Source organism: Eschrichtius robustus, chromosome 7, assembly GCF_028021215.1.
Source record: "Eschrichtius robustus isolate mEscRob2 chromosome 7, mEscRob2.pri, whole genome shotgun sequence".
Taxonomy (NCBI): Eukaryota; Metazoa; Chordata; class Mammalia; order Artiodactyla; family Eschrichtiidae; genus Eschrichtius; species Eschrichtius robustus.
This window is the reverse complement of record NC_090830.1, coordinates 76365104-76377994: the sequence shown is the minus strand read 5'-3', so window position 1 is coordinate 76377994 and position 12891 is coordinate 76365104. Positions and strand designations below refer to the sequence as shown.

At 54.8% G+C, this 12891-nt stretch overlaps 1 protein-coding gene across 3 annotated transcripts in view; it reads right to left on the bottom strand.

Annotated features, from left to right (window-relative positions):
* UNC5B (unc-5 netrin receptor B) overlaps positions 1 to 12891 on the bottom strand; it is an 87776-nt gene that overhangs the window by 16197 nt on the left and 58688 nt on the right. For all 3 annotated transcript variants that reach the window (XM_068547755.1, XM_068547757.1, XM_068547756.1), the window contains exons 2-4: positions 6224 to 6448; positions 1639 to 1782; positions 1073 to 1176 (exon numbers count right to left, since the gene is read on the bottom strand). In XM_068547755.1, the coding sequence (XP_068403856.1) occupies positions 1073 to 1176; positions 1639 to 1782; positions 6224 to 6448 (473 nt within the window). The remainder of the gene's footprint in view (positions 1 to 1072; positions 1177 to 1638; positions 1783 to 6223; positions 6449 to 12891) is intronic.

The following is a 12891-nucleotide window of genomic DNA, read 5'->3' as shown; positions in this document are numbered from 1 at the left end:
AACTGTAAGATGACATTTAATAGCACTACCCATAGGACTACTGTGAGGATGAAATGAATCAGTATATGGAAAGTGTGGAGGCCATGCCTGGCTCACGTTAAGTATTGATACTAAATAAGAACATGTCGTCATCATTAACTCTGCAAACCGACTCCCTTAGCCAGGGTGAGAGGCCTGGCAGGTGATTAAAAACATGGTTCCTGGTCTGGCAGACCTGGGTGTGCAAATGCCAGCTCTGCCACTCACTAGCTGGGTCACCCTGGGTGACCGCTTCACCTGTCCCAGTGCTGTGTTCCCAGCCATAAGATGGGATGGCAATACCCACCTTGAAGGGTTGCTACGAGGACCAGCGTGCCGAGTGCCAGGCACATGTGGGAGCCACGAGGGGTAGCTATTACAGAAGGTGTCTGTCTGAGCTCATTTCCAGATGGGGGCCTGGGCTGGGGGGAAGCTAAGTGATTAGAGCAAAGGTTCTGAGCTGGAAGCCCAGGGTTCCATCTTCCCCAATCCTGTTCTGAGGTCCCTGGCAACAAAGCTGAGACGTTTCCCCATGCCCTGCTCTGACTAGAGGACCACCAGTGCAGGGAGCGGGAGAGAGGAAGCAGGTCTGGAACACAAGCAGGGCAGTAAGAGGACAGGTGGGCATCACCCAGGGATGCACAGGCCATGTGGTGCAGGAAGGGGTGATCAGCTTGTGGGCTGAGTTTGTGCTCAGACGCACGTATTATGATACACATAAAGCTGGGGCCTTGGGTTCTGGGTGGGGTGGGGGAAAATGGTGTATATGGCCACTTCTCTTGTAGGAGATTGAGCCTGGGGTCAACCCAAGGAGCCCTAGGGGTTCCTGCCCCAGCTCTGCCCCATCCTGTGGGGTTATGCCCATGGAGGGCCCAGCTGGGGTCTGGCATGCGCCGAGTTCTACAGAGGTTGCAGTTCCTTTCTCTGTCTCTAGCCTTGATATCCCCATCTGCGAAATGGGAGGGCTCTGGAAGGCTGAGGCATTGTGGCTGGTGGTAAATATCATGCCTGGCTGGCCTCTGCCATGCCCAAAGTCCCCCACGTCCCCACTCACCTCAGCCACAGGCACCCCCTCTGGTGGGCGGCATTGCAGGAGAACTTCATGGTCCAGGGGCACTTCCTTGCCCAGAGGCTCCTGATCGAAGTTCTTGCGCAGGTCTGGGAGAAGGAAGGAAAAGTGTTCCAAGGCACAGTCAGGCGGTGCAGGGAGGAGGCCAGTCAGGCAGAGCTGGATCCTGAAGGGCCCCATTCTAGCCACTAGGTGGCAGTGCACACCAAGAGAATGTTCACGGAGACACCCGGCCTTTACCTGGAGAACTTTTCCAAGATGGGGGCCTCACCAGGTGGACTCGCGGGAACAAGCTTCCCTCCCTGACTCTGGGATCCTATGCACATGGTGACCGGGGATGGTGAGGAAGCTGGCAGCTTCCTTATATAAAAGTAGGCAAAAAAGGGCCGTTAGAAATCCTGGGGCCAAAGGTGGCACAGGTTCTGGGTCATGGAGCCTTCTGAGCTGGCATCCCTGTGCCCTGATGTCTGCGTGTGGAATTCTCTCCCCAGGATCCACAGGGAAGGGAAAAGGGCCCAGGAGAATGGGGTGAGGGTGTCAGGGTGGCGTACATGCAATGCGGACATAGGCCCGGCGACTCTTGGTGGTGCCCGCAGAGCTCCAGGCCACGCACTGGCACCAGTAATCCTCCAGCCCAAACAGCTCCTCCACCTGCTGCCGCGACACCTCGATCTGCACCTCTCGCACCTGCAGGCCTGGGACGAGGAGAGACACGCCATCAGGGGGCAGGTCTGAGGACAGAAGACACTGGACATGGGACCATAATATCTCTCTCCTTTCCAACCCCCCGAGTCCTGTGGGCTCCTCTCCCAAGTGCCTCACGTTTCCATTTTTCTCATCTCATCTGCCTTGAGCCTGGCCCAAGCCACCATTGCAGCTCACATGGAAACTCAATGGCTAACCCAAGCCCTCTGCCCCCATCCAATCGACTTTCCACCCTGCAGATAGCTCTTCAAAAGGCACAAATGGCATGTCATTCCCCTGCTATGTCTCCAGTCATCCCAGTGTAAAGACCCAGACCTTCCACGTGGCCTCCAGGCCCTGCACGATCTACCCACTGCAGCCTCACCGGGTGTCTTCCAGGCCCTCATGTTTTCCTGGCCTCTCTAGCCACAGGGCCTTTGCACATCCAGTCCCCTGCCTGGAACTCTCTTCTGTCCTTTCTGTGTCCAGTGAACTCCCAGTCACCGTCAGTTTTGGGCTGGGCCTCACTTCGGAGGGAAGCCCCCTGATGCTGGCCCACCCCCACCAGCTGTCAAAGTACCGCTCAGCACTCCCACAGCTGCACTGGACATTGGTCTGTGCAGTTATCATTCCCCACCCAGCCTGATTCCCTCATGGCACTGACCATTACCTGGAACTGTATTATTTATTGACGTGTTCATGTGTTAACTGTATCTCCTGCAGGAGAATGAGGTGGGGCTTTGTCCTGTTCACTGCCGTGGCCCAGGGCCTGGCACAGACAATGGGCTCAACAAATATGAGGCAAGCATGTGGCCTCTCTCTGGTCATGGCTCAGGAGCCTGTGGGGCTGGAGTTGAGGGAAGGCCCCTCTTCCTGGGAACCCCAAACCTCTCAATGATTCCCTGCTAGGGCCCAAGGGCCTCCTTGAACGACTGGATCCACCAGCCCACAGAGAAGGAATCACTCACTCTTTGCCAATCCTCCCTTGACAAAACCCTCTACATTCTGGAAAGGGATAAACCCTCCTGGATGAGGGCACCCATCCGAAGCTCCTCCCCAAAGCTTGTGGGAGAACTATAAGGCCTCCTCCACCAGGAAGCCCTCCCTGACTACCCCCGTGGTCTCGGAATTCCTAAAGCTATTCCTCCTCGCCATCATGTATCTGAGCTCATCCTCTCATGGTTGCTTGTGGATTCTGATAAGCCCCTCAAGGGCGGGACTGTTGAGTGTACACATTGTAGTCCTGTGGCATGGTGGTTAGGTGGAGGGCTGGACTGCTTCTTGACAGGTTTGAATCCTGGCCCTACCTTCACTCCCCAACTGTGTGACCTTAGCTAAGTTACTTAGCCTCTTTGAGCCTCGGTTCCCTCATCAGAGTAAAACACTCAGGGTAAATTCTAAATGAATCATGGCAATTACAGCACCCAGCCCAGGCTGGACACAAATCTAATCTGGCAGCTCATCTGGATCTCATCCAGCCCCTTCCTTTTACATCTGGAGAAACTGAGGCTTGGAGAGGGTAGGTGGCAGGCCCAAAGTCCCAGAGCAAGTTGCCAGCAGAGCTGAGATCAGCTATCTGGCGTCCTGCCCCAGTTAGAGCTCTGCCCAGTGATGAATGACACCTCTCTGGACCTCTCCCAGTGAAATCATTGCCTTAACTCTCCTGCATCCTGAGGGAGGGGGGCCCTTGCACTGGGAGCCCAGACAGTGAGGAACCCCTCCTGGTGGCCAGGGATCTAAATTGGAGGGGGCTGGTGTTTGCTGTGGGTGGAGCACCAGGAGAGAAGAGGCTTCTTGGGGGACAGCGGCCCTGCCTGCTGGCAGTGGCTGCCTGGACTGCTTGCTCTACAAGCAATGCTGCATGGCCCGGGGCAGGAGAGTGGGGCCCTGCCCTTTATCCACCAGGCTGGGAGCCTGGAGGAGTGGCCCCTCTCAAGGGGGTCATCCATCCAGAATGTTTCAGGAGCACCCAACAGCTGGACAGATAAGCTACCACCCAGCAGGGCTTGACACCGTGGCAATGGTCACCAGCAGGCAAAGAGGAGGACAGGGGCCTTTGGTCTCCCAGACTTGGGCCCCAGACTAGGTGTCCCCCTCAGCATGATGGCCAAGTGGCAGGCAGTGCCTGGACCAGGACACCCAGAGTTGGGCTGCCTGCCTTGACCTGGCATGAGCTAGTGGGTGGGCTCGTCCCGCCTCTTTTGGCCCCCATCCTGTTTTCAGGGCTTCAGAGAGTGCCAGGGAGGGCTAGCGGTGGGGTTATACCTGTTAAACCAGCCACACTGCTGCCAAGGGTGTGGCCTGCTGGACCACTGTCCATTCTTTGTAGCTAATGGGGACAACAGTGTCTTGATTTCTAGGGCTGGCAGGACTTGTGTGCCTGGTAGCAGGGGAGTAAGAGCCACCCTGTTACTAATAATCACAGGGTCTGTGAGGGGCCCTAGCAGGATACACTGTCCCCTTGCCCTGAAGGGCCAGAGGGGCTCAGGGGGATAGAGAAGTAAGAATAGGTTTCAAGAGGAAAGAAGCCAACAAAAACCCAGAAAGAAGATGGAGGAAACAGGTGTTTATTGAGCACCTGCTGGGTCCTGGCACTGTGCTCAACGCTGTACAGGTACCACCTTGTTCCATCCTCACCAAGACCTGTTAATATCCCAGTTTATAAAGAGAGAAACTGGGGCTCAGAGAGGTTGAGTGACTTCCTCAGGGTCACACAGCCAGAGCATGGGGCAGCTGGGATATGGGGTTTTTTTTCCTTTTAAAAGTTTCTTTTTTGGAGAATTCCCTGGTAGTCCAGTGGTTAGGACTCCATGCTTTCACTGCCAAGGGCGCAGGTTCAATCCCTGGGTGGGGAACTAAGATCCCACAAGCTGTGTGGCGTGGCCAAAAAAAAGAAAAAAAAAATCAGATAAAAAATCCTTTTCTTGGGACTTCCCTGGTGGTCCAGTGGTTAAGAATCCGTCTTGCAATGCAGGGGACGCAGGTTTGACCCCTGGTCAGGGAACTGAGATCCCACATGCCACGGGGCAACTAAGCCCGTGCACCACAACCAGAGAGAAGCCTGCGCACGGCAACGAAGAGCCCGCACACTGCATCCAAGACCCGATGCAGCCAAAAATAAATAAATAAATAATTTTTTTAAAAATCGTTTTTTTATTTTTAGATTTTGAGTGAGAATGAGACTCCAACTCTAACTTTTAAAATTCTTGAAATTCTTTAAAATTTTTGGTAAAATATACATAACCTACAACTTACCATTTTAACCAATTTTTATGGGACAGTGTTGAATGACATTAAGTACATTCTGGGGTATAATTTTAGCCTGAGTGGTTCTGAAATCTGTCAGCTTTTCACAGAAAAATAGAAGTTGAAGGAGGAAGAAAGAAGGAGAGAGAGTGAAAGAGAGTATGTCAGGGGAGAGACACAAGAATGAGACTGAGGCAGAGAAAGAGAGAGACATAAGGGAAAAAAGACAGACACAAAAGCAGACAGAGATGAGAAGGGAGAAGCAGGAGAGACAGAAGGAAAGAAGAGAGGGCTGAAAAAGGAGGAGAAAGAAAAGGTCAGGGAAGAGATGGTAAAAATGAAATCAAAGCCAAGGCAGGCTCTGGGGCAATGGAGCCACCCCGAGCCTGGGGTCGGTTGGGGCTGCCCAAAGCTGGCCGCCCGCAGGCGACCTGCAGTGGGTGGCCCCCCTCCCTGGCCTGAGTTGGGGAAAGGATTTCCACCCCCGAAGGTCTTGTACTGTAAACAGGGGCTGGGCTCTGGGAGATGTGAGGAGCCCCAGGCTCTGCCTCCTGCCTGGGGTGGGGGGCCCCCAGGGACCTGCACACATCCCACGCTTCCTCCTAGTTTCCCACGCTTCTGCCACTCTCCTCTCCTGCAGGACTTGGGCTACATCCTAGCACCACCTCTATGATTATTTACTTAATATTTCTGGCCTTTTTTTAAAAACCTAAGCCAATTGATTTCTATGAAGGAAGCGTTGCATCATTACTGTGAACAAAAACAGTATCACTTCTCACCAACACAGAGGACCTGTGAAACTAGCGATGGTCTAGAATTCTGGTTGGGTGTTGGGGGCAGGGCTGCGATACAGAGCAGGCTCCTCTTCCTTAAACAGCAAGCACAGCAGGTGCTGGGGGAGCAGGGAAGAACCCTAGTCCCCGACTGGACCTGCTCTCTGATGTAAGCACAGGACGGAAGGAAACTGGAAAAGGGAGCTAGCTCTCAGCAAGGGATTTGGTGCTGTTTCACCTGGTCACCCAGTCAGACAGGGCAAGAGGCCAGGCCTTGGGGAAATACTGGTCCAGGGTGAACTTCAGAGGGGACACTGAGGCCCAGGGGCACCGTGGCTGTATGAGGTCTCACATGGAGCCAGGGTGGAGCCAGGCCCAGGACCCTCTGGGCCTGGGGTGACCCAGGGGTGCCCGGCGAGTGGGGTGGGCTCACCGGTGGCCTCGTCCAGGCTCTCCTGTGTGACGTGGTTGTTCTGGCTGACCCACTCGCCGTTGCACTTGAAGTAGATCTGTGTGGCGGGGAAGGCACGGCAGTGCAGCTCCACCGGCTTGTTCTTCACGATGTAGGCGTCCTGTGGCTCCCGCAGGAAGTGGGGCAGCGGCTCTGCTGGCGCCGACGGGAAGGAGTCTGGGAGCACCTCGCTGCCAGAATCAGTGCCTGCAGAGGGTGGAGGGTGGGAGGGCTCCATGAGGTCACAGGCTGGGAGGCCTGGGTCCCCTCCATCCCTTGGGGGCCCTGGCAGAGAGAGGAGGCTGGGGGAGGAGGAGGGGTAGGCAGCTGAGGAGACCTGCTGGGACGCCCTCTATGGCCTGGGCGAGGTCTGACACTCCTGTGGCCTCCGTTTCCCCACTGTGACCTGCTTTTAAGAGGCTGTGTTTTGGAGCCAGTCCCAGCCCTGTGATGCTGTGTGATTCTACTTTTTTACAGATGGAGGAGTCAGGGTGGACCAGGGAGGTGAGGTGACCCATCAGGGCAAGGACACCCCTCTCCAGCCCTCACCACCGGCCCTCCCCAGCCTCCCTCCAGTTTCCCACGGCGATGCCACAGAATGTGAAGAGCTGGAAATGGGCCTGAGGCTGGAGCTCAAACCAGGCCGGCTCTGCCCCGAAGCCACAGCTGCCCTGTGCAGCCCCAGCCAGCCAGGTTGATGGAAGCAGGGAGACAAGTCAGGGCCCACAGGGGCGAGGGTGGGCTGAGGTGGGGTGGCAGCACCAGGCCTGGGCTCCCTGGTGCTTGTTCCCAGAGTGCCGCCACCTCCAGGAAGCCCACGGCAGGCAGCAGCATGCAGGGGAGACCACCTTCCCTGCAGCCTCCCCCCAGACCCTCCCTTCCTCTGGTCTGTGGCTCTGATCCACCCCCTTTGCCTTTCCTGCTTCAGCCAAATCCACACCCTCAGCCCTATGGATGAGGGCACTTGGGAGGCTGGGAAGGCAGTGAGGCTGTGCCGGCGGCCATCTCCTCCCGCAAAGGGGCCAGATGGAACCCCTGGCCCCGTCCGGCTCCCTGGAAAGAACAGCACCTCGGGAGGTGAGACAAACAGGAAGGGAGAGGGGCCTGGCCACCACCAGTGTAGGGAGGGAGGGAAACCAGGCCGGGCCAGGCTACTGGTTTACAATCCACGTAGGAAAATTGACTTTCCAATGCCAAGCCCCAAACAATCAGGTGGCTGCGGACAAGTGGCAGGGGGCTTGTCCTCCTCTGCTAACTGCTCCCGAGGAAACAACGAATTAAGCTGCAGGGGTGCATGTGTCTGCCCAGCCCCTCGCCAGCCTGCCGCAGTCCTGTCACTGTCCCAGCGCTCCAGTCCATCAAGTGGAGCTGGGGCCCCAGGAGGCCATGGGTTAGACACGCTCAGCGCTCGGGAGCCCCCCTATGGGCAGAGGGGCCAAAGGGACACATGGTTCTTCAAGAGCAGAATGAACAAAACGTGCCTAACATGCTTTCTCAGTGTCATCTCCTTGTGGATCACGAGCTCCTGCTAAGACAGGGGCTCTGAGAAAATGCATGGGTTGTCACTGGCTCCAAGCTCTGGGCTGTGGGTGGGGTATGTGTGCGTGGCCTGGGGGACCGAAGGGGAAGCCAGCAAGAGAGAGGATGAATCCAGCATGTTCCCTGTGACCCATGGAGAGCCCTTAACTCCGACCTCGTTACTTTGTCTATGAAGAGGGCAGGAAAATGAGCACTCTTCCTCTCTCTGGGATCTTTTGAGGATCATATGAGATAAACATGCATGAGTGCCTAGGAGGAGCCTAGGTACAAATTGCTGCATCAAAATAGCAACTAATGCTTCCCTGGAATTAACTGCTATGTTTTCAGTTACATAGTTAACTAATTCTTGCAACAACTTTGTAAGGTATATTATATTGGTCCCCAGTTTACTGATGGGGAAGCTGAGGCTCAGAGCAGTTAAGCAACTTGCCCAAGATCACACAGCTAGCAAGAGGCAGAACCAAGGTTTGAACCCAAGAAACCAGACCTCAGCGTTGCCCCGGGCTCCACACTGCCTATCTTTGGAGTAGCTCCATAACACTGTGGGTGTCCCCATACCTGAGATTCCTAATAGACCCTGACACTGGCCGGGTCTCTGCAATTACGGGGGCTCTCTCATCAAAGGGCCAGCAAGGCCGGGACTGTTTTTCGTGTTTCAAAGCTGGGGAAATTGAAGTCCATCAAACTGATGCAAGGTCACCTGGTTAGTGGGCATCCAAACTAAGAACAGCACCGAGGATTCCCAAGGCCAGGCCAGGGCTCCCAAACACCTGCTTTCCTCTGCCAGACAGGGAGACACCTTCTCTGTAGGTAAACTGGCAGCCCCTAGGGTCTGGGAATGTGGGCAGTTCATGGCGAGATGACACAGTGCCCAGGGAGCTGGACATGGGTCTCCCGGTAGCCTGAGAGCTGCTCACTGTGGCCCTCCCGCCAGGCGGGCAGTTCTAGGGAGAGCAGGGTGGAGCCAAGAGGACTCCATGCCCACCTCCCACCACCAGCATCCCTGCTTCAGTCTCAGGCCTGAGGAGTGTAGGCCAGGGCTCAGGCTTCAGACTCAGACACCCCAGGGTCTGAACCAGTCCTGACTGGCCTCAGGCACCTCATCTGTGAAATGGGGGGACTGGACCCCCCTCTGGGGATGGCGGCCATGAGAGCAGGTATATGGGAACCCATGGATGCAGCTGCAGGCTTGCCCTACCTTCTAACCACACAGCCCCCAGCCTCCAGGTGACGGCCGCCTTGGCTCTCTGTGGCACTGTGGGCTGCACTTATGACTTTGTTTTATAACCCTAATGTGGCTCATTTACAAAGCAGGCGGAGACTTGACTGAGGAAAGTCAACATTAGACATCCATTAGGGCAGGAGGCCCGAGTCTGGCGGCCCCGTGCCCCACCCTGCCACCCCACCCCTCCTCTCAGCCCTGGCACGAAGACTCAGCCCTGGTCTTGGCAGGAAGACGGCTGGGCGTCTCATCACTGCCTCCCTGTCATTCAGGGCAGTGCTGGGTGGCTCTCTATGCAGCCACTGCCCACTTGCCCACATCCCCATCCCCCAGACGTCCTGCAGGAAACAAGGAAGCAGCAGCAGGAGCCGACCTGAGATTCTTCCCCACAGGGACCACCATGGACTACGTGCTGGCCGGCACACAGTAGGTGCTCAGTGAACACAAATTAAAGGTGTGTGGGAGGTGCTGCCAGGGCCTGGGTAGTGACTGAATTGGGCCCCTGTCCTGACCAGTGGACACGTCCCCTCCTCCTTGGCCCTGGCTTGGGCCTTAGCGGCTGAGGAAGGTTCTGCAGGTGTCCTGGAGGGGGGCCACCTGAGCCTTCCCTCTCCAGCTTGGAGGAGGAAGAATCATGAAGTTGGGGTACTTCCTGGGTACTCCCTCTGCCAGAGGCCTTCAGAGGGTATTTTATATTAACTCACTGAGTCCTGCAGCAATCCTTGACAGAGGTTCCCAAACTTTTTTGGTCTTTAATGTCTTGGTAATTTTTACCCAGTAATTTTACCCCAAGGCCAAAAGAAATTGCTAGTGGTTTTGTTTATTAAGTAGTTAGATCCAACCAGCTTACGTGTGTGTAGGTGTGTGTGTGTATATCCTAACAACTTAGTATCCATTAGGAAAAATAATACACGTAAATTGAAAGAAAGGTAATATTTGTATTCCATTCCTATATAGCCACAATAACTTATAATGGGGATATCTTGGACTCATAGTGGACATTGCTACCCTCACAGTTTGTCTCAGAGTACTCCCAAATGCCAAATTCCCAGCTTTGCAAAGGTATGGTGCCATCTAAAGGAAAGAAGTGTGTGTGACGCTGAAATTGTAAGCTATCTTGAGCTAGTAGTTGTTGTGGTATCTGGCAGCTGTCCGGTATTGCTGTGTTTCCATGGAGATTAAAAATATACCACAGCACCCCCTGTAGCATCCTAGGGTGCCTGGGCACACAGTTTGGGAACCACATGCCTTTGGGAACCACATCTCTATAAGTTAGGTACTATTATTAACCCCATACTACAGATGAGGAAACTGAGACCAAGAGAGTTTAAGTAGCTGATACAGGGCTATAAAGCTAGTATGTAGCAGAGCTGGGGAGCACATCCAGACAGGTAGACACCTGAATCTGACTTCTGAACTGGGAATTGGCATTTATGTCCACTATTTGCCAGATGCTTCAAATAGTTCATCTAATTTACTCCTCACACCCCCCAAGGTGAGCATTATCTTCCCATGTTACAGATGAAGACATGGGGCATCAAGGGACTTGCCTGAGGTCACCTGATCACGGGAGGAAGCCAGGCTTGGAGCCGTATCCCTCGGTCACCTGTCTCCCTGGCTTCACTACTGCTCTCCCCACTGCCCCGTCTTCACAGAGGAGAATAGAACACCTAGGAAAAGGTCCCCTAGGAGGAGGAGTCTTTGCCACTGCCAGGCCAGATATGAATTTCCCCCTGGTGGGAAAATGGCCCACATAAAGTGTGGTTTTTTCCAATAGCAGAATTCATTTGAACCTATAGTTGCAAAAATGCAACCTGCCTTTACAGCTGCATACACGAATGGCCTAGCTAATCCAAAATGAAGGTATGAAATAGAACGCATCCCTGCACAGATGTAACCAAAGATGGTCAAACATAGGAAAAGAACCACTGAAGTCAGGAGCCCTGGGTTTTCACCCCAGCTGGGGATTGGCACTGCTGTGTGGCCTTCCTCTCAGGCCTCGGGGCCTCTATCTGTCAAATCGGGAAGTTGGTAGAGCCAATCTCTTGAGCCCCACTCTGGTTCTCACACTTTGAGATTTGAAGATGCCTGATGGGGAATCTGTTAATGTAGGACAGGGCACTGTTGGGTAAAGTTTTTCTTCACGAAGCGAATTTGCTTAAAGTGGGGTCACCTTTCTTGCCAGTGTTATTCCTGGCGCAAAGACCCAGCACCTACTGGGATCCTAAGACACAGTGTTGGGGGGAGGCTGGGAGGGAGGAGGAGGAACTATTTGCTGCTGGGCTCTGCCAACCGTGACGCAGCCCACCCACCCTGGCCTCGGATGAAAATGACCATTGGAGTCTCTCTGGTGGGCACCATTCAAACCCTCGCTTCTCATTTACCTATTCCTGCCTGTATGGGGTGTCTTGTCAGTGGGGCTCACTTGGACGCACTGAATCACAGGGATAAAGGTTACTGCAAGGGCCATCTCGTACGACATCCCCCTGCCCATCAACTCCGTATCCAACCTTGACTCACATACCTCCAGGGATAGGGAGCTCACCACTGCCTTTCTCAGCCAGGCTCTCCTTTAGACAGATCTAACAGAAAAGCTTTCCTTACTTTCTGCTGAAATTTGCTGTCAGAGGCTCCAGCCATCGCTATAATTTCAGCCTCTGAGGTTACACAAAACAGTGAGCTTCCTCTTCCCCACGACAGCGTACCAGCCTCTGAAGGTTGCGGCCTGCCCGCCCTGGCCGTCTAGCCTTTCTTTCAAATATTCACAAGACACCGTTTTGCATCTCCTCACCACCTGGCTTCCTCATGGGCAAGTTCCATTTTGCTCACAATCCACTTAAAATGTAGGGAGGGGAGGGGACCAGGGTGGGGGTCTGGTGGCGCCTCCCTGCTTCTGGCAGCTCGAAGGCTCCTTGGCAGTTGTGGGTGGCTGCTTCTAGAAAGCAGGGAGCACACCACACGGTTCTTGGTGTCCCCCATGGGGTCCAGGACAGGGTACCCGTCCCCTGGGACAGGAGTGGCGCTTGCAGGACAGAGTGAGGAGTCTGAGCCCGGTCTCTACCTGACAGCAGGACCCGTGCCAGGCCGCATGCTCCTTCCCAGGGGCTGGGCCTGGGCAGTGCCAAGTGTGGAGACACACCTGGCAGGTGGGAGGTCCTGATGGGGTGGAAGTCAAGGCCACGGGCCTATTTAAGAGGTACCAGAATCTAAGCCACTAGAATAAGCAGAAGCCAGGGGCCTTGGAGATGAAAGAAGTGGGTTCAGGACAAAGGTAAAGAAACCATATTTCCCAGAACTACCCCTGAGAGGAGGGGGAGACTAAAACTACAGCGCTCAGACATCCCTGGATGGGAGACTGTCACTAGTTGCTAGGGGAGGCCAGAGGGGTTGTGCTTCCCTTACAGTGACCCTGAGCCTGGGGCCCAGACGGGACTGGCGCGTGGTGGAATGGGCTGGCCTGAGAGCCAGCAGACCAGCTCCAACTCAAATCCTCACTCTGCCACTGAGACCTTGAGAGGGCCTCAGTTTCCCCATCTGTGAAAAAGGGGCTAATAGGTAGTGCCCTGTCAATTTTGAGGTGTTGTTGTGAAGTCAGCTGAGAAAACAGATGCAAATGTGCTCTGTTAACTGGGTAGAGCCCATGCCCCAGGGAGAGGCATCAGACAGGAAAGCTTCTCCGGCTGAGCCGTGTGTGGGGAGTCCTGAAACCCCGCACCGGCAGCCTCCTCAGCCTATAGACACCTGAGCCCCTGTAGGCCAGAAGCACAGCAAGTCGAGTGCAGAGGCACCCGGAGCCCTGTTCTACCAGCTCAGAGAGGGGAAGTGACCAATGCAACATCACACAGCAAACTAACAGCCAAGCTGGACCAGAGCCCCATTTCTGGTTCAC